This window comes from Neovison vison, chromosome 3 (genome assembly GCF_020171115.1).
Source record: "Neovison vison isolate M4711 chromosome 3, ASM_NN_V1, whole genome shotgun sequence".
Classification (NCBI taxonomy): domain Eukaryota; kingdom Metazoa; phylum Chordata; class Mammalia; order Carnivora; family Mustelidae; genus Neogale; species Neogale vison.
In genome coordinates this window covers 228,816,588-228,842,493 of record NC_058093.1, presented here as the reverse complement: position 1 = coordinate 228,842,493, position 25,906 = coordinate 228,816,588, and the positions used below count along the sequence as shown (strand labels likewise).

Genomic DNA, 25,906 nt, shown 5'->3' with positions numbered 1-25,906 from the left:
TCTCTTTTTTAATTGAGATATAATTCCTATACCATAAAATACCCTTTCAAATTGACGAAGTCTGTAATTTTTAGTATATTCACTAGGCTGTGTATCTATCTACCACTGTCTAATCCCAGAACATTTTCATCACCCCAAAAGAAACCCAGTCCTCCTCCTTTAAGGCCCAACTCCAGTCTTGTCTCCTCCCAGGGGTGTCCACAGCCCCCTGGCCTATTAACCCCACCCCAACATCTGCCTGTTTCCTAACTCCTGGAGAAGTGACTGCAGCTTATAGTGTAGCTTTGCCTTAATTAATTTTTGTTTTCTGTTGTGGCTTTACTTTGAAATAATTAATTTCACAACCATGTATTTTCTTGCTGTTAATTTGTAAACATCTTTTTCTTTTTAAAGCTAGAGGTAGTGTGTAATATGCAGTGCCCCACGGTGCTTGTACATTGTTTTGTCTGAAGGAAACATTATAATTTGATATGCTGAACCCCCTCCGACCTGGATACTGAGTGTTATATGGAAACCTGAGGAAATCCCTAATTTGTCTGTCCTTGATTTCTTTGTCCTTTCCACTTAGAATCATGTCATCCAGAACCTGGAAGAAACCATAGAGGTTAACTGTTCTAAAACCCTCCTTTTACATGGCTGCCTGGGGCTTGGAGGTCTGATTAGCCGGGAGGGTCAGGCGTGCACTGCACCACTCCACTGTTCTTCTGCAATGTCCTCATGGAAAACCAGCGGGTAGGGCTGCCTTCTGGAGCCCTTGTTTGCTATTCCGACAGCTCATCTATGACAGCTTCATTTTGGGTTTTCTTTTGTGGCACATATCATTCTTTTCTGTTAAAAAAAACGAAAAAGTGGTAGTAAAACCATGTTCTTACAAAACCGTTAGAAAGAAGCGAAGAGAAAAAGCCACCTAAATCCCAGCATGCTCTTGTTATGGTTTTTGTGTACACAAGTTATTTGCTCATTGTTTTATGCACAGTTTTACATAAGCCTAGCCTACCTTCTATTTTGGCCTTTATTCCTCACTAAACTGGTAAAAAAATTTTTGTGTTATTACATGTTTTTCATTATTTTCTTTGATTTGTCACGAAAAGTCCTACAATGTGTCTTTTTTTTTTATCATTCCTCTAGTATTGGACATTAAAGTCATTTCCCGTGTCTTGTTATTAATGTGTATATTTTATGTAGGGGTTTTCAGATTTCCCCCCTTTTTAGTACTGCCAGTTTTCTTGAAAAATTATAAACACATGCTTATTGGGGTCCCTGTGTGGCTCAGTCAGTTAGGTGTCAGCCTTCAGCCCAGGTCATGATCTCAGGCTCCTGGGATAGAGCCCCACGTGTTGCTCCCTGCTCTGCAGGGAGTCTGCTTCTCCCTATCGCTCTCCCCTTACTCATGGGCTCTCTCGCTTGCTCTCTCATAAATTAAAAAAAATTTTTTTTAAAAACCTGCTAACTATAGAAACTTTAAATTGCATATAAATGTGTAGAATAAAGAGTCCTACATCTTTCTATATCCCTTAGTGTGATTATTTTTCTAGGCTAGAGTCCCATTAGTGGAATTACTGGATTTAGGGGAATGAATTTTCATATTTTCCAGATTAAGAAATTATTTTTAAAAAGCCCTCATAACTCTCAACTTCCTTCCAGTCTGACTTTTTGGTGTGAAGTCTCCAAACCATCCCGCAAGCCTGCTCTCCTGACTCTGCCTCCCTCCCTTCTGTCAGTGCGATAAATAAGAGGGGACACATTCGTGTCTTAACCTCCTATAGTCTGGTTTCTATCCCAGGCCTTCCACCAAGCTACACTGTCTCTCAGATCACCAGAGCTTGCAAACTGGTGGCTTTTCTTGGCCCATTGCCTTCCACGTGTTGGCAGTGTTGGGTCTTGTTAACTTTATCCTTCTTAAAATGATGGAGGTGGTGCATTGAGCATCTCTGTACCTTTGGAGCCTAACACTGGACCCAGGACTCAGACTTTGAGGAAAGTGTGTACAGAATGAAAACTCCTTACACTCCTGAGACCGTGCACTTTCTGGGACTCTTTACTGCGTCTTTGACCTGCCCAGGCTCCTCCTGTGGCCCTTCTTGCCTTTCTGTGGTCTCACTTGGCCACTTAGCAGTGATGTGCAAAATTCCAGAAAACCCAGTTGCTGTCTTTGCTGGGTAGATAAGAAGTTCCCGCAACCGTGACAGAGTAATTCAGGCACAACCTTTACTTTGTTGTTTCAGCCAAAATTTCTCATTTCTTTAACCGGAGAAAAATTTGTGTTCAGAAGCCACCGATGTCCATACTGGAAACCCCCTGTCTGTCTCAGAGTTCAGCCTCTAGCTGCATTTTCTCTGTGATGGGGTAACCCTCCTGAAACACAGTGAGGGTGGGTGTATGCTTTTCCGTGTATTTAGAAGAGAGATTATCTGGAAAGTTGGTTGATAATAAGTGATTAGGAAGTGTGGTTTTTGTTTTTGTTTGTTTGGGTGATGACAGCTCTGAGAATTTTGAAATGTTTCTCAAATTATGTTTCTCATTAAAAGAACAGAAGAGATGAGCACTTGAAAACATGCCTGTCCTGTTTTGTGATGCGGCGACTGTTCTTCTTGTCCCCAGTTGCACTCTGGAAGTTAAGAGCATTGAAAACAGATGACATCATGAGTTCAGAAGGGCCACATTCTAAACCTGAGCTGTAGGTCTAGGTATGATCCACCAGAAGTAGACTTGCTTTACTGCCACCTAGTGAAGGGGAGAGTCTCAGGTAAAGCTTCCAGAAGGTCAAGCTGGGCTCACTGGAGGCCTTGTGCCAGCTTTGCTAACCATTAAGCTATTAGCTCACCAGAAGCTTTTATCAGTTGCCCAGGAGTATGGTGGTGGTTTGCAATAAACTCCCTCCTTACTTAAGATTCGTAAGTCTAAAGCATTTCAGTCTGCATAAGAGAGCATACTTCTCTAGTCACACTAGAGGACCTTTTCCTCCCCCTTTTGATTTAAAAAATAACAAGCACCCTCTTTGCATCAAGGTTTTTCTCAGCACTCCTAAATATTTCTACTTCGGTTTCTGCTGCTGTGATGTTGCCTTTTTAAGGTCTGGTTTCCGCTTTTACTGGAAGGAACAGTGACCGTGTACCAATGTTTCTCCTCTGCCAGAAATGGTTGGAAGGAAAATTATCATTTAATGTTGCAAAATATCAACTCTTATCTCCCTTAGAATATGATTGTCCCATTTGGTCTCGTGCATTGCATCTGGCTCTGTTCCCTTTGAGGCAGTTATGCCCAAGTAGACCAGTGAAAGGAGTGCCGGCGCCTCCCTCCTGCAGCCAGGTGACTTCTGGCTGCTGTTCTGGCTTTTCTCTTTGTTAGCTTTGTCCACACAACCCAGGCTTCTGCAGGCTGCAAGCGAAGCTTTGGGTTCCCGGTTTATATGTACATAAAACCTCATGTCTGAGTCTCTGGTTTGCTTGGCACTTCCAGTGGAATTTTCTCATTTGTGATTAAGAACTGGAGGAAAATAATGGTTCCTGCATCTAAAGTAACTTGAAATACCATGCTTTTAGCCATTTTTCCACCACTTTTTCCTAGTAATTAAAAATGTGCCTTTTCATTGACCATGTACCCTGCCACAATATGACTTTGCTCTGAAATTGTGTATATTTGCCCCAAATTTTAAAATCTACCCAGGAGCTAAAGATGGCAAGGACGGAACTGAGGGGTTTAATAGTTGGCTAGTTTCAGGTGAATGTATAAAAATGTTTAATACCTGTGGCTTGCTTTTGAGGCTCTTAAGATAACGTGCTTTGTAAATAGAGACAGGTGGCAAAGTTGTATTAGACAGATGTCACCTCACTTAGGAAGGACATGCTTTCTATCTTTTTCCTTCTTTAAGAACTTTTTCTCTTGATGGTTTTCTAGCAGCCTTGGTTTATATATATAGATTTTGTACTGCTGCTCAGTATGACATTGGACTGTTTGCCATAAGGAATTTGATCATTACCCATTAGGGACCTCTTTTTAAAAATACTTTTAAAATTTATTTTCTGCCGTGAGGTATACATGCTCTTCTGGTAAATAAGTCTGAGGTAAGGTATTGATAAGAGCCTGGAGGAGAGCATTACATTTATTATACCCTTAATGAAGGAGCTCTAGAATACCCTTAATAAATACTGGTGAACTCATGACTGCATTTATCCATCTCTGGTTCTCCAAGGAATAATGAGAAGGGCCCCAGCTACAATAACTCTGCATAACCATCATTGACTCTGACTCTATTGATTGTGATTAACCAAGATGTATGGAAAAGAGTTTTAAGTGTGTAGTGCATGTATCTCGTAAGGTCCATTAAGATGTTCATTATTTTTCAATCGCTGCGTCTTAAGCTGCACTTGATGTCTGTAGTAGAGCTTTTCTGCGGAAAGACTGCACTGTGGGATTGAGTTCATTTTGTTAATTGCATAATACTACGCAGTCATGTTTCATAGAAAACAGTAAATACTCTTGATTTCATTGATTTGTATTCTTTGGTTATTACTAAATAAAGTATGGAGCATGCAAATAGTTCTTAAAGCCTCTGCATGGTGAGGGCAAAAAATGGTTCTTGAAATGTGCGGTGCTGCATTTTGGGGGGCCTCTGCCTAATTGCTTGGTGGGCTTGAAACCAGTTTTGTCCTCTGAATTTAAGCTGGTAGATTCATTCATTGAACTCTTACTGAGCACAGACGAATGCTGCAGACCCCTCCCTTGCTCCCAGGCAGCAAGGGGTTCAAGCCCCAGCAGTGACAGAATAACTTGGGAGATGCTAGGGTGGGGGGAGCAAGGCGTCTGCCGTAAGACCCTAGGGAAGGGCACCCAGTACAGGCTCACTCAGGCCGGGTTCTCCTGGAAAGTGACTTCTCAGCTGAGTCCGGAAGGATGACGAGGAGCCGGCTAGGTAGAGTTTTATGGGGCAAGGATGCAAATAACCTGCTTACATGTGGCAACTCCTCAGTCCCAAACCAAGGGCAGGCATTAATAGTTCAGCACAGCATTTACTTTTCTGGTACGCTGCTGGAATTCAGCTTCAGAATCCTTCTCAACACAGGGCTGCTGGCAGCCTCAGTTGATGTACTGGATTTGACACACAGACCATTTGCTAGGCCTGGCCCGAGGCCTCATGACGAGGCTCCTTTCGGCTGTTGTCAGCACTTGGCCAGAATAGAATTGTGATTTTGTTTGGGGATGGTTGTATGAATATGGCTCTGTAGATGCTGAAGTTGTATCAGCCTTTTTGTACATCCTCCCGTGTCACCTGTGAAGTGCGTATGGGAGGCACCCTTGCATCTGCCTGGCCTCGCACTCCTTGCCAGCATAATGAGCCTTTTTTGTTGGCTTATTGCCTTCTAGTTAGAGATAGTAGTAGAATTGATGGGCTAGGTTCACGGGCTGTGTCCTACAAGCCTGAGTCACAGTATTAAAAATGATAAATTCCTTATATTGCACTTCAATGGGGATGGTCCTTAAAAGCCATATTTGTTTGAAGACACTGTCATCTGAGGAGGCGGCCTGGCTTACTGGCTAAGCAGCAGTTTGAGGAAAGCCTGGGGACCTCTTTTGATCCCAGCTGTGCCACTAAAATGTTTTTTTTTTGTGACCTTGGGTAAGTCACTTAACCTTATTTACAGCATTCCTAAATCAAAACAACTCCCAAGGTTGTCATGAAGAGCCTTAAAAAAAAAAAAAAAGTTTTTAGCGAGTAAGCTCAGGCACCTGGAAGCAAAATGTAAACACCCCCTTCCATCTCCCCACCAGAAAGGTTAAAGGTGGGGCTTGTTTTATTTTGCTTTTAGCCGTACAACATTTCTTCCTTTTTCTTCGGGCCTCTTAGTCCAAATGAGTAGTCTGTTCGTGGAAACTTAGTAGTTAATGGAAGCTCTTTGGTGGTAAATCATTGTAAATTGGCAATTGCTCTGGCGTGCCGAGCTTGAGAGGCTCTATTCCCATTCTTTCAACAAAAAATCAGCTGTGGTCTCTGACCTATTTATTTGGAGGTAACCCTGCCAAGCGTAAAAAAGATTGGGAAGGCGTACAGTTTCTTTGGTCCATGCTCTGGACTGGGACATCCTCAGTCATCTGAAACAGGCTTCTTATTCCTTGTGTTTTTCTTTAGTGCTCTCACAGCAGCTAATATATTAGTTGCCGTTGTACTTTGCACAGACACTAATTAGAGAGCCATCAACATTGGGGTCCAAAGGCTTACTGACAATGCAACTGTCATAGTGGCGTCTTAATTGGTTGAGTGTAATTGTCATTAGGCAGCGATAAAGACATCTGGAGCTCTGGAGAAAAATCAGCTTTTTTTCCTACCTCCCTTCAATATCTGTTCTTGCTTCTCCTCGCCAATGTTGTTAAGCACTTTTAGATCACATTTAGGGTTTGGTCCGGTTCCCTCTGCTCCAACCATCGTTTTACCCTCCTGAAAATGTCTGTTTCTTTAGCACAAGTTCATTAGCACAGAGTCTGATCTCCACTGCTATGGCTGCTCTCACTTGCCTTCGATTCTAGAGTCTGGCGCTGAGTCATCACGTGGTACCTGCTGAGCCGATATTATTTGTTCCCTTAAAAAAGAGAACATGGACTCTTTTATATTTTGCCTCCTGAGTCATTTGCATTATGCTCTTCTCCTGCTCTTTGGCCATGAAGAGTGGAGTTAATTTAAATGGCTATCTTTGAAAGTGTTCTTCTTTATCAAAATAATATTAGCTTAGCCTATGCTTTTATACATATTTTAATCATTTTGGAAGTAAATGCAAGGAGTTTAACACCTCTCGATGTGTGTGTTCCGAGTGTCTCGCTGATCATTAGCAGTGGAAGGTGGGCAGTAGAAGTCAAAGGAGGCGCCAGTACTACCAGTCGAGTTGTTACTCATGGATACCTCCTCCCAGTCCCTGTGTGTTAGCTGTGTGTAAGGCACTGTGATAGAGATAGAGCATTGAGATGTGGCCTTCTTCAGGACCTGAGCATCAAGTGGAGATGTGGCAGGTAATGAACACCATTTCTTCAGATACAGAGCAGTTGATACAGTGTAGTTGAACCAGAGAAGGCTTCATGGAGGAAGAGGGTCTGTGCTAAACATTGAGCAGTCGGTAGGCTTCTGCTAGGTCAGTGGTTCTCAGTCTTGCTTAACCGCTGGAAACACCGATGCCTGGCTCCACTCCCAGGGTCCGACTTCAGTGGTCTGGGTGTACTTTGAATATCAGGAATTTGGAAAACATCCCAGGTGATTCTCACGCGCAGCCAACGTTGGGATCCACTGGGCTGGGTTGGCAGGAGGGAAAACACTCTGGAAAAGTGGATGATGTGAGCAAAGGTGCTGCAGTCAGAGTACATGGAAGCCAGGAACGGCAGACTTGTCCGGAGACAGGCTCATGCTAAGGAAGACCAGTGAGACCTGGGAGAGAAGCTAGCGTGTGGAGGGATCTCTGTGCTAGGCCCAGTAATTAAAATGTCATCAATAAGACATTAAGGCATGAGTAGCTAGAGGGCTTTCTAAGCGTCAAGTGCTATTCTAGTCTGACTCAGGACTTCTAGTGTTGGGCTCATAGCTATGAGCAAGACCCAGCCCCTGACCTTAGAAGCTGATGGGTTCTTGGGGATCTGGACAGACCGTTGCTGTGAGAGAAAAGTCTAGGCTGCTGTGGTGTAGGCTAGATTACAGGGAGACATGGTCCAGTGGGAAGGGGAAGAGAGGAAGGAAAAATGATGATTTGTGTCATCAAGTACTTCTTGAGGGCTTGGCTTATGCAGGGCTGATGGGGTGGGCGAGGCTTGGGACTAAGGGGCCCTGAGGCATTGAGCGGTTTGGATGGGGGCAGCATCCCTGGGGATGGAAATGGAGAGGGCGTGGCCACCAGAACACCTTGGGCAGTGTGGGTGGGGCCAGGGTGTGTGTGTGTGTGTGTGTGTGTGTGTGTGTGTGTGTGTGCGCGCACATGCTTGGCTCAGTTTTGTACCAGGGACTAGGACTGATGTTGTCACTGAGGAAAGGAAGGATTTTAGCAGTGGGCTAGTTTGTGGTGAACTGAAGCCTTTTGAGGAGAACACGGGTTTAATTCTAGACCTGTGGCATCTCAGGGTCAGGGGGACAACATTTCTGTGGAGGAAAAGCCCTGTGAGGACCCGTTAGACATGAACAGAGAGCTCTTCTCTGTGGCAGCCCTGCCAGTGAGGAGAGTGAGTGGCAGCTGAATCTCACAGGGGCTCTCTGTTATGTGTGGGCCGGCAGTTCATCAGGTTCTGGTTTTGTTGTTTTGCCTCAGAACTTTGTAAAGCGGCTTTAGGGCTGGAGCTTAGACCCTGACATGCTCTCCTCTGTACCCCTCTGCTGGCCACGGGGGCCCCGATGGTGTGCACAAAGGGCCCTGAGAGACTGTGTGTGCGGCCGCTGTACCAGGCATCAAAGGAAAGGAAGTACGTTTCCAAGTCCCGGAGTTCTCGGACCCCTACATTTGCTTTCTGTGTCTTCCTTTCACTCCTTATCTCTATTTCTGATGGTGTCGCAGTCTGTCTCACCTTTCTTTTCTGAAATGACTCCTTCCTTTCATGTAGAGCTTAAGAATCTAATCATGCACAGTCTAGACATTCAAACGTGTTATCTTTGTTCACTGTCTCTGTAGCTAAGCAAATGGCCTTAGTCCAGGGAATACCTGAGTTCTTTTCTGGGGTGTCAGGGTGAGCCTGGTAGATTTGGCATAGTGGTGTGTGTTCTTGTATAGGGTTCCTCATTAAGAAGGGTGATCTGGAATGCTGCCTGGAGGACCTGGGAGCCAGAGGCCATGCTTTGGCCATGGTAATATCAATATCCACCCTTACTTGGGCATCGCCAGGCTTAACAACACTCATGGAGTGAGCGTTCCTATTTACTGGGGGATCAGTCGTCATGCGGATTTCCTTCAGCCCAATTTTTGAAAGCGTGTCTCTCTCGCTGGCTCTTTACATCAGAGGCGCACTCCCCGGGCATCGTCCTGTGGGGCGAGAGCCGAATTTTCCAACTGAGGGAATTTATGTGACAGAATCATCTTTGAATCACATAATGTATATATTTACCATCAATAATTTGAGGGAATTACTGCTATATTCAGTAAAAGAAGCACTCCTTTATCAGAATGTTCTTAGTTGTTTCTTTACATATATATATTTTTAACGATTTTACTTATTTGAGAGAGTGTGCCCATGAGCAGGGGGAGGGACAGAGGGAGATGCAGTCTCCCTGCTGAGCAGGAAACCCAATGTGGGGCTCGATTCCAGGACCTGAGCCAAAGCCAGACGCTTAACTGACTGAGCCACCCAGGGGTCCCTCTTAGTTTCTTTATTAACAAATCTCGCATGAGAGATTGATCTGTAACTGCTTGATAGATACATCATGTGATAGATTTCAGTAGTTGAATTCATCTCAGAGATTATCTTGAGTCTTTATGGTTTTTATGTGGGATCTAAGAAACACTGAAGGAACTATGGCCAGGGTGTCTAGAAGACTGTGAACCTGCTTAAAGACATGTGCCTGTCTTTGTGTTTGTGGGGTACATCATTAGACTCTTAAAGCCTTTCTAACATGCCTCCCCATGGTTAGCTGATTTACATGTTGAACCAAGCTCTCTGTAGCAGATGTAAGGAACTTAGCATAAATACTTCGATGGCAGACAGCACACCACCTCGTCATCTGGCCATTCCATTATCCTCGTGTCTGAGGGGCCTCATGTCTGAGCAGGTTCTGGCCCTGTCTTGGCTTTGATGGAGAGAGTCATTTGTTGGAGTGGCAGTAGTAATAGGAGAGAGTGAGTGCTCCTATTTTCTAAGTGGGCAAAACCGGGGAGTGTCATGCATTTCGGCAAGAGCTTTTCATGAGAAGGCAGCATTGTCTGGCTGCTAAAGGCAAGATTTAATTGTTTCAGCAAATCAATTAGTCTTTAGGGACTTTAATCAGTCAAATCTGATGCATGGATGAGGCATTAGAAAGCTCGTGCCTGTAAGACCATTAGTCCTTAGCTTTTCTCTCTTGGTCTGTCTTTTGTGTATGTGTGTAAATACTCTGGCCTCTACAGATTTCTGCTAGTGATCCCTTTGCTGGGATAACGCAAGGCAGTAGATTGGTTATGATAGCGTAAGGGAGATCTTGATGCCAAAATCTTGTAGTACGGTGTTCTCATTGTCACCCTTGTGCCGTGTGAGAGCATGAACTGTGTTCACAGCCTTCTGTCAGCTAGGTGACCTTTTCTCCTGTTGGAATTACTCCTCTAAATAACATTACAAGAATGGCTGCCCACCAACCAAATCTTACTTCTGTTGTTTTAAGGTTCTCCCCGTTTTCTCTACCATGGCCCCACTCTCCAGTCCCCGTTTGGAACCAAGTGTGCTCTTCTTTTCCAGATATACATCAGGGGACGTGAGGGTGTGGGACACCCGCACCTGGGACTACACAGCCCCTTTCCTGGAATCAGAGTATGAGGAGGACGAGCCTGGAATGCAGCCATATGTCTCCTTTGTGAGGATAAACAGCTCGCTGGCGGTAGCAGCTTATGAGGATGGTAAGTAACCGCAACCCTCCTCCCTATTAAGGAAAAAAAGCTTTACAAAAATTAAGCAGCTGTGGCCGGCTCCCCCCTGTAATCCCTCCATACATACACGTGGGCACACACACATGTTCACACACATACACTCACTCTTGCCTTTATGTGAAGAAGTTGGCCAATAACCCTTCCATGCATTAGTAGGCAATGGAGCAGAGCACCCAGTAAGACTGGTGTTTAATTCCTACTGGAACTGGCGGGCTGGGTTTCAGTGCCAGACACGAGGCTGGCCAAGCTATCTTAAGCAAATAGCTTGTTTGGTATAAAATATTAAATATACTTGGCCTACTTTTCCTTTAGTCTCTGCTCAGTCCAAAGGGAACTGGGAAAAGGGGGGATAGACAGATAATCTGTTGACAAACACGGAAAGAGAAAAATAAAAGTCAGTGCCTACCTTCTCCCGGCATTTACATACCATACAAAATAATGTATGGTGATGTATTGTCTCTTTGGGATTGATAGAGTTATTTTTGTGTATGAACAACCATGGACTTACAGAACTAGTTAAGAAAAGCCTAAAATTATACTAACCTAAGTCATGAAACACCTGTCAGCTTGTAACTAATAGGAATAATAATTTTGATGGCCATGATATCCTATGCTCCTAAGTTCTATTATGTTGTGACTTTGCAATCTCCAAAAGCTTGATTTCCCCACTTGCCTGAGTTGGACCACAAATATTTTGGAATGTTAGTCTTCATGTCATGTCACTGTTGGAAATATTGGGAGTCAGTGGAACAACCACAGAGTCCATGGTTGGCTCAGATGGACAAAACTGTAGTAAAGTAACTAATGGGAAATTTTATATCTATATGTCACTTAAAAAGAGGGCTGAAATCTTGAAATGTATTACTTTACATATTACTTTCAACATATTACTTTAACAACATGAACTCTATTCTTTGAGTTTTGATGGTAGTGGACTCCATTGATAGATTTTCTTTTCAGCTTCTAGAAATTCAGCTAAGCTCTTTCTGCGGTATGTAGTATTTCCTGTATGTTTGTTGAGCTCCTGGGTAAGTAACATAAGATCGGCTTGAGTGTGTTTCCAAATTACCATTGTTTCTCTAAAAAATGAGTATGCAGAGGCTGTAGTACAATTAGAATCCTACAGTTCTAGCATCCTCTCCTAGCCTTCCTCAGCCACACATGCCTGTGCACACGCACACGTTCTTCTTCAGATGGGGAAACTGGAGCCCAAAGAGGCCAGCTAGGTGATTTGCTTGAGGCTGAGCTGTGAGTCCAGTAGTGAATCCAGAAGTGTGACTGTGTGTCCCAGGCCCCCTGGGGTTGGGATGCACACTTTATCTGCTACTAAACACAGAGAAACCTGCAGAGATGTGCGCCTGGTTGATCGGCATCCCCATGTCTCCTATCTTGGGAGCTTGAAAACCCAGCTTGAGGAGATGGGCTAGTGTGCTGCCAGTTTCCCATCATTGGTCAGAAGTGTCTTCGTCCCCCTCGTCCCTGTTGCTGCACAGAAGCCTCGGGAAACCATGCAGATGGGAGACAGAAACTACCTTCTTTGGGGTTTTTTTGTTGTTGTTGTTGTTTTTATTATGTTAGTCACCATATAGTACATTAGGGGTTTTTTGTTGTTGTTGTTTTAAAGATTTTATTTATTTATTTGACAAGTATGAGATCACAAGTATGCAGAGAGGCAGTCAGAGAGGAAGGGAAGCAGTCTCCCCGCTGAGCAGAGAGCCCGAAGTGGTGCTCGATCCCAGGACCCTGGGATCACGACCTGAGCTGAAGGCAGAGGCTTAACCCACTGAGCCACCCAGGGTGCCCCAGTACATTAGTTTTTGATGTAGTGTTCCAAGATTCACTGTTTACATACAACACCCAGTGCTCCATGCAATATGTGCCCTCCTTAATACCCACCACCAGGCTCACCCATCCCCCACCCCCCAAAAACCCTCAATTTGTTTCTTGGAGTCCACAGTCTCTAATGGTTTGTCTCCCCCTCCGATTTCCCCTCTTTCACTTTTCCCTTCCTTCTCCTAATGTCCTCCATGTTATTCCTTATTTTCTACAAGTAAGTGAAACCATATGATGATGCTCTGCTTAACTTATTTCACTCAGCATAATCTCCTCCAGTCCCATCCATGTTGATGCAAAAGTGGGGTGTTCATCCTTTCTGATGCCTGAGTAATATTCCATTGTATATATGGACCACATCTTCTTTATCCATTCATCTGTGAAGGGCATCTCTGCTCTTTCCACGGTTTGGCTATTGTGGGCATTGATGCTATGAACGTTGCGTTACATATGGCCCTTTTTTTCACTACGTCTGTATCTGTGGTAAATACCCTCTTTAGCAAATACTTGGTAAATAATGGCCAAAATGTATTTTTAAAACTTGATTTAAGGGACGCCTGGGTGGCTCAGTTGGTTGAGTGGCTGCCTTCAGCTCAGGTCATGATCCCAGCGTCCTGGGATCGAGTCCCACATCGGGCTCCTTGCTCAGCAGGAAGCCTGCTTCTCCCTCTGCCTCTGCCTGCCACTCTGTCTGCCTGTGCTCACTCTCTCTGACAAGACAAAAAACAAAACAAACAAACAAAAAAACTTGATTTAAAAAAATACAGTTAACATTCAAAAAGAACAAAAATAATATACAATGTAAAAGAAAATATATCCCCCGAAAAAGCTCAACTGCTCCTCCCTTGCATCCTACCTTGGTCCCTCCCCTTGTACATCTTAGACACGGATCCTGTGCTACGTACTTCTCTGCAACTTGCCCTTGTTTTGTTTTTAACGTAATGACACATCTTGGTATCTTTCCCTGTTGGCACTTATAGGTAAACCTTATTTTTTTTTTCAGGCTGAGTACAATGGCACAATGTGGCTATATTTATAATTAGAGCCCTTAATGATGCACACTTTGATGGTTTATACACTTTGATGGTTTATTTTTGTTACTAAAAACAGTGCTGCGAGCAGTATCCTCAAATACCACAATGGACTCGTGCAAATGTAGCTATGGGGTAAATTGCTAGTAATAACTGGGTTGGAAGCTACACATGCTTTATGTTTTGATAAATATCACCAAATTGCCCTCCACAAAGGTTCTTCCAGTGAATGGTCGTACCACCATATGTATGAGAGCAGTGGCTTCCTCATGCAGGTCTGATAGGTGGAAAAGACATTGCACTCTTGCCTTTGTTTTACTTTCTTTATATGGACATATGAACACCTTTTCATTGTCTTTTTTTTTTTTTCTGTTTCTCTGCAAATTGCTGGTTCCTGTCTGTTCTCATTTTTCTCTGGGTTATCTTTTCTGACTAGAAAGGGAAATAGTCTTGCCATACCTATTTAAAAATTTTTTTTTCAGTTGGTCAGTTATTCTTCAGTGGACTTTGTTATGATTTATTTTTCTGGATGGAAGTTGGAGATGTATGTAATTTTGATTTTTGAAATCTATAATTGAGTGGGCTTTGTTCTGTAATTTAATGTTTTTGACTAAGTACTACATTTTTAGGGCTGTAAGATCAAACTAATAGAAATGGTTATCCATTGAGAAGTCTTGCTCTTTTTTTTTTTTTTTTGAGATTTTATTTATTTGATAGCACAAATGGGGAGTGGCAGAGGGAGAAGCAGACACCCCACTGAGCAGGGAGCCTGATACGGGGGGCTCTATCCCAAAACTTGGGATCATGACCTGAGCCAAAAGCAGATGCTTAACCACCTGAGCCACCCAGGTGCCCCAAGATGTCTTGCTTTTACCCATTTTTGTCCACTCCATTCTAAAGCAGCCATATATTTTAGTTCTCTTTTTATCCTCCCAGTATTTGTGTTGCAGATATGAATGTTTGTATTCTCCCCCTTTCTGAAATGAAAGACCACAAATTACATTATTCCATACGTTGGCTTTTTTCACTTAATTATCTGTCTTGAAAGCTTGTCCCTATCTGTATATAGAAAAACAGCCTCCTTTCTCCCCCTTATACCTGCGTGGTATTCATGTGTACAAGGACCATGGTTCAACTTACACAGCCCCTTACTGAGGAATAGTTGTGTTGTTTCAGACCTTCTGCTATTAAAAGGTAGCAATAAGCCTTACCTGTAGGACATTTCTTGTGAGTAGAGGAATGGTAGTTTCCTATAAAATTTATGAATCCAAGGGTAAATGCTGATGGGTTTCTACAATTTTGCACGCTCACCGGCAAGGTATGTTGGTATGCCCATTTCATCACACTTTTGCCAGCAAAGTGTGTTTTAGACTTTGAGGTGTTGTCAATTTGATAGACTAGAAATGGTATCCAAATGTAGTTTCAATTTATATTTCTCTTAGCTTAAGATTTTTTTTCATATTTGTACCTGCTACTTGTACTTCTTTCTTCTAGCAAGCTATGGGTTATTTTTCACACCTGAATCTTGACCAATATAGAGTTTATCCTGTGACAGTATAAAATATGAATATGAGGCTATTTTTTCCAGCCTCTCTTCTTAGAAAGCCCCTCACTCCCTACCTCACTGGCTCGAGGTGCTATCTTTTATCAGTTTTTAGATGTGAGATTCTCTCGGTACTCAGGTCTGTTTCTGCGTGTTATGCTCTGTCTGATTGCTTACGTTTATACCATCAAGTTGGCGTTGTCTTTCTGGGTCCCGCGGCATTGTTGATGTCACGATTCGTGTATCTCCAGTTCATTTCGGGTCTAGGATTATGTCTTCGGTGAGAACTCTTGCATTTTTACTTCTCTTCTCACGCTGAGCTTGCTTTACTAGCCGATTGGGGCTTTACTATTTCTGGGATACACAACAACTTTTCATTTTTCTCCCAGACCTCAGGTGTCATTGTCTTTGGTCTCACTTCATTTTAACAGATTGAAACTGTGATATTTATACCAACATATTCATGAGTAGCTACTTCTGAGGCAAAGACAGATTGAAAACATCAAATGCACAATTTTATATTGCTCCTTTTCAGGAGCAGCAAACAGGCACTTCTTAGGCAAAACATGGCAGGAAAGAAATGTACCTTGTGGGGTCTGCTGTACGACATTTGTGACGGTACCCAACAGAAGAGAAGAATATGATGAAATGAGTTAATGAACTTCAGCTCCCTGGCTGTGCTGAGGGAAGTTCTCTAGTCACTGAAGCCCCATTGATGGTCTACACACGTATTCTCCACAGAAGGAGTCAGATCCAGAGGGGAGACGGAAGCTGCTTTGGGAGAAAGTAAGTCATCCCTACATCCTTTTTAGCCTCCTCGCCCAGTAGGAACACTGTACACCCACCTGGGGTGTTGAGATTTGGCAAGGTGATCCACAGTTGTGATTTTTTGAATTCCAACCCACTGGCCTCATATTTCTTCTGCCTTGTTTCCGATTGTCAGCACTGGCCATCCTCCAGTTTGATTTTACCACTAATTGTGTTGCACGTTACCGTACCGAAATGAATCAAATCAAAATGCTTTTCCTGGAGCATTAGATAAAGCAGGCGAAGGTTCCGAGTAATGAGCAGATGCTGCTAATGCAGGGACAGTGGGGACCTTGCCAGGACTCCATCTGCTCCACGCTCGCCTGCCTCTGGCCCCGAGCCACAGCATTAGGGAAGGCGGTGTACTCGAAACCCACTCTCCGCTCACAGAGTTTATCTTGAAAACTCACTGTTTGGTGAGAAATGAGATTACACACTTTTTAGGTGCAAAGAAGTTCTCGTTTGTCCCTCAAAGTGGAGAGGAGAGACCAGGCACAGCGCATATTAGCATGCAGGAGCCGAGATGGAATAGCCAACGGTTGTCTCTGTGTGCTGCCATGAAGCAAGGCAAAGTGGCTTATCCACTTCTGCAGCACTCCCAGTGCAATTGTCTGAACACACACATGCTCCATTGTCCGGGGCTGTGCCCGCCCTGGGCCCGGGTGACTATGATTTCTCATTTACTGGCGTAGTAACAATGGATGGGAGGAGTGGGTCTCTCCAGGCTTCTTTTTAGCAGAGAACAGTAGGACCATGTTTTAGTTAGATGGCTATGATGAAGAGTAGGTGCTTTTAAAACTTCATAATTTTATGTTTAATTAAAAAATGACAGTTCTTTGATAGTTTTGCTTATGTCTCTTCTTTGTGTGACGATGGTGACGTTGGAATGTAATGATACAACCTTTGAATGTAATACTATATAATAAACAATATTCTTCACCCCCCAATCAAGATAGAAGTTTTACAAGAAGTTTAACATGCTAAAGCATTGCCTGGGAGATGGCTAAGACAGCTGGGTGTGGGTTGTGGATATGACTTTTTTTTTTTAATTGCCAAGGCCTGTTTTTTCTGGTCATTGTTCTCTTAAAAGTTTCAACAACCAATTTTTGCTTGAAACCTTTGCCTAACCTTAGGTCTGGTGGACTTGCTTAGGTATTTGACAAAAAAAAAAAAAAAAGAAACAACTTTCTGATAATCCCCAAATACCAGGTATAGTCCTTATAAAAGATAGGATACCTTTATAAACATGAACAATGAACAGTAAGAATGCTCACGTTTTAAAGGTGCTCAGAGTGGAATTGAACACTGAAATGCAGAGATCGTTCTTTTGGTGTCAAAGGATTTGGGGAATTGAACTTTAAATTTGACTACCATTTGGCATGGTCTAGAGTGCTAGACTGTGTTTCATACATAGACAGGCTGTGGGAACTATGCTTATGTGATGGAAGTGTTTGAATAAAAACTTTTTTTTAAGTTTTTCCATTTTTCAGTAAGAAGAATTTGAAATTATATTTCATACTTACTTCTGTATGCTTTGGCCAGAATATGCATTGTATCTACGTGTTAGGGCAGTGTTCCTCAAATGGGTGTCCAGAGAGACAGTCTTGAGCAGGAGCTGTGAGAGCTCCAGGAAAGTTTGTTGTTGTTGTTGTTTAAGATTTTACTTATTTATTTGACAGACAGAGATCACAAGTAGGCAGAGAGGCAGGCAGAGAGAGAGGAGGAAGCAGGCTCCCCACTGAGCAGAGAGCCCGATGCAGGGCTCGATCCCAGGACTCTGGGATCATGACCTGAGCCGAAGGCAGAGGCTTAACCCACTGAGCCACCCCAGGCACCCCATGATTACTGCAAATTTTTGATGTTACTACTGAAAATAACTTGGAAAATGTCTTTTCATGCAGAAAGTGATACATTGAATTTATGTTATGAAATTTGGTGTTAACCTTCTGGTTTACTGGTGTGGTTTTACTGAAAACTAATTTTTAATAATATACCGTATGATGCATAAATTCAAAGTAGCTATCCAGTTTTAGTAGGGTTGAGGTTAAAAATGGAAAGGAACAATGAATAGCACAAAGTATTTTTGTTGAAGGATAGTTTAGACTAGAGAAATAAATTGTCCATGTTCTTAAATTTACCTAATGAAATCACACATGAATTTTTTTTTGGAGACTGATAAATCAGATTTTCAGTGCAAGAATTTAATTTCCCTTTTAATACCTGCAATTTTGATTGTGGCATTTATTCTATACTAAACCCTACAGCTCTGTTAAAGCAGAAGTAAACATATTTGTGGAACGTATTTTTGTTTTAAAAGCAAGATGTGTCTGCCTGTCAGCCATCTCAGTCAAAAAGTCATTAAGCAAGCTACAGTGGAGTAGGAAGGCAATGCTGTGGGGCAGGGACAGGTGGAGGAGGGAGTCTGAGTGGAACAGTGTCCTGGCAGGTGTGGAAGGTTTGAGACATCTGGAGAGATTGGGCAGATAAGTATATTAAGGGTAATGGAAGCCAATTTTCTCACTATTGGTGAAGGAAGTTACGGGCATGGAAAAGGGCTATCCAGATGAACCCTGTGGGGCTGGATTGGAATAAAACGTGTTGGTGTGGAATTCCTGATTTTCATATAGATAAGTAAATAGAGGTATCTCTGTTTACATGTAAGCATATTCATACATGTCCTAGCTTCATTTGCTGTGAAGATATAGAAGCAGCAGTAGTCCAGTAGCAATGAGCATAAGTGCTTGGATCTTAAAAATACCAGTCTTGGGGGGCGCCCGGGTGGCTCAGTGGGTTAAAGCCTCTGCTTTCGGCTCAGGTCATGATCCTGGGGTTCTGGGATCGAGCCCCGCATCGGGCTCTCTGCTCAGCGGGGAGCCTGCTTCCTCCTCTCTCTCTCTCTGTCTGCCTCTCTGCCTACTTGTGATCTCTGCCTGTCAAATAAATAAAAATTAAAAAAAAATACCAGTCTTGGGGCACCGAGGTGGCTCAGTCAGTTAAGCATCTGCCTTCGGCTCAAGTCATGATCCCAGGGTCCTGGGATCGACTCCCGGATAGGGCTTCTTGCTCAGCAGGAAGCCTGCTTCTCCCTCTCCCCCTGCTGTGCTCTCTCTCACTGTCTCTGTCACTATCTGTCTCTCTTTCCCTCTTTCTCTCTCAAAAAAAATCTTTAAAAAAAAAAAAAAAAGAATACCAGTGCCCACTAAAAGGAATCAGGGCTGCTTGGCGAAGAGGCTGACTCCAGGGCTTGGGTAGGGAAAGAACAAAATAATCCTGGAACATCCTATTGTACCAGGAAATACGGAAGTACTTAAGGAATTATGGTGACATGTCAAAAGAATACAGAAGCCACCTTGAAGGTAGCTTTAAAGAGGCCAGGCTGGTCTTTTTGTGGGAAGTCCTTCAATTTGGGTTTCTAATACTCCTCACAATTTGACTCAGTTATGTGTTTTTGGCTGAACTATCACAGAAGCGATTCTGTGTTCGTCTCAATGCATTCTGTCACGTAGCACAAGATATCAGTTTGTCCCATTACTGATGTTAAATTTGACCGCTTTATTAATTTGGCATCTGCCAGGTGTCTTGACTATGAAGTTACTTTTCTCCCCTTACTCTGTAATGTAATTAGGGTTCAGCAGGGAGATTCTTTGAGATGTAATACCCCACCCCTTATCTTCTTCTCCTCTGCTAGTTTTAGCATCCATTGATTTTTTTTTGTCTCAATTATTGCCATTATAACTGCCAATTAGTGATCTTCTAATTCCTTCTACATTTGCTAGGTGACATTCTATGGTAAATGTGTACCTCTGTTACTGTCATGATTTTGATACTCAGATTGCGCCAGATTTGGCCAGTTATCAAACTCATGAAGGTTAAAAAAAAAAAAAAAGAAGAAAGAAAGAAACTATTCCAGGTTGAAGGACACAAGGCAGCTGAATGCCATGTATCATCTTGGATTGGATTCTTTAGCTATAAAGGACATTACGGGGACAAATGGCAGTGGGATCTGAATAATGGGTATATAAAAGTTCTTGTAAATTTTCTGTAATTTTCAGATTGTTTCAAAATAAGTTAAAACTTTTGTTTCTGATTAAGATGAAATAACAGGGACTAGATTTATCCTCTGCCTTAAACTGGAAAACTGGACAGAATGTATTAATGGTTTTCAGACATTAATTCTAAAAGATCAGTCTTGGGCTGTTTTTCAAACAAGAGGAATCCTACAGTTACACCAGCTAACGAGCTGGAAACAACCCAGTACAGGGAAAGGGAAACTGAACAGATAGATCCTGGACCTCATGTTGAGGAGACACCAAGAGGTCAAGGAAGCCAGGGTGGAAAGAATTTGTGGGCCACAGTATCAGGGAGGAGGGAGCTGCACAGAGAGAATTCTACAGACCTATAGGGACTCCTCTGTCTTTGAGTACTGCTTTGCCCATGTTTGAGAAGAAATACCTGAGAGCAGGGAAAGAACCACCTGAAAGAAGGCAGATCAGTTTCTGAAGCTCACACAGGGCTAGGAATGGTCTGTATCCCCACCAACCAGCATGGAAAGACCTCACTCTTATAATGCCATGATCCCATCCGCAGGGCCCACACGCAAGACTTAATCTAATCCTAATTACCTCCCAAGGCTCCATCTCCAAATAGCATCTCATTGGGGGTTAAAGCTTCACCCTGTGAATTTTGGGGGGAGACACAGACATTCAGTCCATAACACCAACACTAAAGCTATTAAATTCTTCTTAAAGATTTTATTTATTTTAGAGAGTGAGCAAGAGTGCATGATCAGGGGAAGAGTTGATGGGGAGAATCTCCAGAAGACTCCATGTTGAGCACAGAGTCTGAAGTGGGGCTTGATCCCAGGACCCTAAGCTCATGACCTGAGCCAAAACCAAGAGTCAGAGGCTTAACTGACGTAGCCACCTACGTCCGTGAAAGCCATTATTTAAATATGAATATACAAATAGGTTTAAAAGTAAAAGGATGGAAACTTATACAGTGCAAACAGAAAGCTGGAGTGACTACGTCACTTTCCAACAAAATTTTAGAACAAGGAATATTAGGGATTAAAAGGGGAATTTTGTAATGATAAAGGGGTTAGTTTATCAAACAGACATAGTAATCCTAAATATGTATCTCCTAACACAACTTGGGGGTTGCCTGGATGGCTGAGTCAGTCAAGTGTCCAACTCTTGATTTTGGCTCAGGTCATGACCTCAGGGTCATGAGATCAAGCCCCACATTAGGCTCCATGCTCAGTGGGGAGTCTTCTTGAGATTCCCTCTCCCCCACTGCCCTTCCCCTGCTTAGGCCGTCTCCCTCTCTAAAATAAACAAAATCTTTAAAAAAAGAAAAAGTGAAACCAAAGCTGATAAATTGAAAGGGGAAATAGATAAATTCATAATTATAGTGGAAATTTTATTTCAGTAATTGATGTAAGTAATTGGTAAGGTCATATAAGATTGAACAACGTTGTCAGCCAACTTTACCTGATTGGCATTTATAGAACTTTCCACATAACAGCTACAGAATACACATTCTTTTCAGGTAGCCTCAAAATGTTGGCCAAGATAGAGTATGTTCTGGGCCATAAAATTAGTTTCAGTAAACTTAAGAGGATTGAAACCCTGCAGAATATGTTCTCACTGAAAGTACATTTTTCAACAAACATGAAATTAAAGTAAAAATAACAGAGCGCTGTAAAATCTCCAAATATTTGGAAATTAAACAATGCATTTATAAATAACTTACGAGTTAAAGAAGAAATCAAGAAATATTTTGAACTGAATGAAAACAAAAAACCATATATCAAAATGTATAGAATGTAGCTAAAGCAGTGCTTAGAGCGAAATTTAAAGCAATAAATGCTGAAATTATAAAAGTTTCAAATCAATGATATAACTTCTCACCTTAAGTAGAAAAAGAGCAAATTAAAATAAGCCAAAGAAATACAGTAATAAAGAACAGGAATCACGGAAATTGAGAAAATACTACAGGAAAATCAAAACTAGTTCCTTTAAAAAAAAAGAAAAAGTGACAAACACTAGTCAGAGTGATTAGGGGAAAAAATACCAATGTCAGGAATACAACAGAGGAGACATCCTTATCCTACAGTTGTGAAGAAGACTATAGTGAAAAATTATGAACAAGTTTACACCAGTAAACTTGACTTCTTAGATGAAGTGGATAAATTGATTTTCTTTGAAAGATAAACATTACCAAAATTCACTTAAGAGCTTGAAAACTCGAATGGCTCTATTTCCATTAAAGAAATGGAATTTGTAATGCAAAATTTTCCCATGAGGAAACCCACAAGCCCAATGACTTTACTGGTGAATTCTACCAAGCATTTAAGGAAATAATACTAATTCTGTATACTCTCATAAAATAGACTAGGAGGCAACACTTTTCAACTCAACTAATGAGACCAGCATTATCCTCCTACCAAAACCAGATAAAGAAGAAAAAGAATAACTAGTGTATGAAAACAAGGAAACTATAGATCAATATTTCACATGAACATAGATGTAAAAATGCTTAACAAAATACTGTAAAAACTCAGTCCTATAAATCATAGCCACTTAGGATTCATCCAAGGAATTCAAGGTTAGTTTAACATTTGAAAATCAGTTGATCATATTAACAGACCATAAAAGAAAAACCTGATTGTCAACTCAGTGAACCACAAATTTGATGATTAAAAACTCTTAGCTGACTAATATAGAAAGGAACCTTTCTATGAAAAACCTACAGCTAACTTCGTATGTAATGGTAAAAGACCATGCTTTCTCAAAACTCGAACAAGGCAAGGATGACCACTTTTACTACTATTGTTATTTTAAGCATTGTACTGGAAGGCCTCCTTAGCACACTAATGCAAGAAGAAGAAAGGTATACTGATAGGAAAGGAAAAAGAATAATTGTGGATAAATTGTCTCTGCATAAAATCCTAAACCATCAACCAAAATGTTACTAGAACTAAAAAGGATCTTTAGCAGTGTCACTGTGAATGAGGTCTGTATGCAAAAGCCAGTTGTATTTTTTCAAGTTAGCAGCAAACAGTTGGAAAAATATAATTGGTGATTAACTCAACAAATGCCAGCTAAATATGTGTAAGACCTATGTGTTGAAAATTATAAAACACTGAGAGAAATTAAATAAAGCCCAAATAAATAGTTATATTCATGGATGGGAAGATTGAATGCCGTTTAGATGTCAGCTGTCCCCTCATTGACCTAGAGATTCAGCCCAAACCTAACCAGCATCCCTACTGGCTTTTTCTTTTTTTTTCTTTTGGTGGAAGTTAATAAGCTGATTCTAAAATTTAAAATCTAAAGGAATTTAGAATCTAAAAATCTAAAAATGCTGTGGACCAAGAATAGTGAGGAATGGTTTTGAAAAGAAGTAGAAAGTTGGTAGTTACCCTACCCAATTTCAAAGATTTGCTGTGAAATTGTAGTCTTCAAAACAGTGTGATACTGGCCTAAGGCTAGACCAATGGAACACAATAAAGTCCAGAAAAACCCACCCACTGATTTTTTTTTATAAAGGTGCCAAGGTCATCCAGTGATGAAATAATCGTCTTTTCAACAAATGATATTGAAAGAGATATCTCTAGGCCTTTTCATTCCTGCTTATGAACCTCTACTCTTACATCATGCCATCTACAAGTCACCGCAAACGGATTACAGACTTAAGTATAAAACTTTGGGACAAATTTCTTAGGACATAGAAAGCACAAACTAGAAAAGAGAAATGTTAGACTTCATCAAAAGTAAAAACCTTTGACCATGAAGATACTAAGAAAAGGAAGAGACAAGCGATAGACTGGCAGAAAATATTTGCAAAACACATATCTGATGTATGATTTGCATCTAGAATATATAAAAAACATTCATAACTCAAGTATAAGAAGAAAACCAACTGAAAGTGGTAAAAGTTCATGAGGAAAGGACAGGGTCTTTGAGGTGTATTAAGAGGAAAAAGAATGCTTTCCTGCTCACTTCTACATTTGAGTGGTTGATCATCAAGAAGAGAGAATTCCTCTGGTGGTTCTGTGGCCACTGGAACACATTTAGTTATTGACGTTTTATATAATATATATATATTCTTTTAAAAAATGAAATCTTAAAAAAATATATATTTTTTTAAGATTTCATTTTTTTTTAAGATTTTATTTAGTTATTTGACAGATCACATCAGACAGAGAGGCAGGCAGAGTGGAGGAGGCAGCCTTCCCGCCAAGCAGAGAGCTCCATGGAGAGCTCGACCCCAGGACCCCGAGATCATGACCTAAGCTGAAGGCAGAGGCCCAACCCACTGAGCCTCCCAGGTGACCAAAGATTTTATTTTTTTATTTGACAGACAGATAGACCACAAGTAGGCAGAGAGGGAGGGAGAGGGAGAAGCAGGCTCTCCACTGAGCAAAGAGCCCAAAGTGGGGCTCTATCCCAAGATCCTGGGATCATGACCTGAGCCGAAGGCAGCCGCTTAGCCAATTGAGCCACCCAGGCAGCCCTTTTTTTCTATATTTTTAATTCTAAAATAATCCTTCATGAAGAAATCTGGACCTATTTTCAGAGAGATCCAAAAGTGGTTATTGTACTATGGGATCATAGTGGTAGTATATATATGTGTGTGTGTATATATATATATATATATATGTATGTATGTGTATATGTATACATACATATATGTACATATGTATGCATATGTGTATACATATGTACATATAGGTATGTGCGTGTATATGTATATACATATACATGTTAGTGTATATATGTATACATACATATATGTATATGTATATATACATAGTAGTATGTATATATGCATATATATATACAATATCTACTACCACTATGATATATATATATATATATATATATATGATCATAGTAGCAGTAGACATGGCAAAATATTGTTGCTATGTGGACTCTGAATTGTTCCTCCTTCCTTGCTTTTAACTTTGCTCCCGTATAGGACTTAAAACCCAGGATCGTGCAGCATTACAAATAGAAATTCTTAGATAAGCAGCTTTCCCCAACCCTTTATTCTAAGGCTATGGCACACTTTTCTATATATTTTTAAGAGCATATGACCTTTGATGCAAAGACCTGGACTAGCTTATTCTACTTCCTAAGAGTTGGAAGTGTATATTGTGCTACCCTAGTAACATTAAATATAGCTAGTGCCCATATCTTGATTTCTAAATATCACTAATTTTTCAGTAAAAGGAACCAGTGCTAGGGGAGGCAAATACAGGATGAGTCTAGAATATCTTGTGGGTCCAGAAAGTAAGGGTGTTAAAAGAAAAAAATGGATAGCAGAGGAAAGGGGGAGGCTCTATTTATAGGACAGCGGAACCAAACTGGAGTTCCTTCCCAACAGCAAAATCAGGGACAATTTGAGCAACAAAATATAGTAATGGATTATAACATATAAAATAAAGAAGTAAATATAAACCCATCCTGATATAAATAAATAATTGAATAAATAAAGGAGAAGAGACCGCTCTTCTTTACAGTAGCATTTTCTTAATGAATTTGTATATGGACAAGTGTGGTGAAAATAGAAATTCATTTGGCAAGCACCACAATAATTGTTGCAGGCAAGAATCATCCATGGATGCTACAATTAGTATGATGAGAAATAGGATATTTGCATAGTTGCAAATTATTTCTCCACTAGAAAAAAATAGTAACTTTATAATGGAGAAACCTAACTCCCACCACCTAAACCAAGTGGTGAAAGTTACCGTTATCAGCAATGAGACATCATGTACCTCGCGAAACACGGAAAAGGCACGTTACTTCTGTTCTGTTTTTGCCAAAATGCATAACCTGATTTTATTTTACTTTAAATTTTTTTAAAAAATTTATTTATTATTTGACAGAGATCACAAGAAGGCAGAGAGGCAGGCAAAGAGAGAGGGAGAGGAAGGGAAGCAGGCTCCCTGCTGAGTAGAGAGCCCCATGTGGGGCTTGATTCCAGGACCCTGGGATCATGACCTGAGCCCAAGGCAGAGGTTTTAACCCACTGAGCCACCCAGGCGCCTCCCTAACCTGATTTTAAACATCTTGTTCTATTAATCAGGGTACTTAATTTTTTTGAAGACAAGC

General features: G+C 41.4%; 1 protein-coding gene across 1 annotated transcript in view; it reads left to right on the top strand.

Moving 5' to 3' along the window:
• The window catches only part of FBXW8 (F-box and WD repeat domain containing 8), a 123,106-nt gene that overhangs the window by 38,803 nt on the left and 58,397 nt on the right, over positions 1–25,906 (top strand). Inside the window, exon 5 of the mRNA XM_044244191.1 lies at positions 10,384–10,541. Coding sequence (XP_044100126.1) covers positions 10,384–10,541 — 158 coding nt within the window. The remainder of the gene's footprint in view (positions 1–10,383; positions 10,542–25,906) is intronic.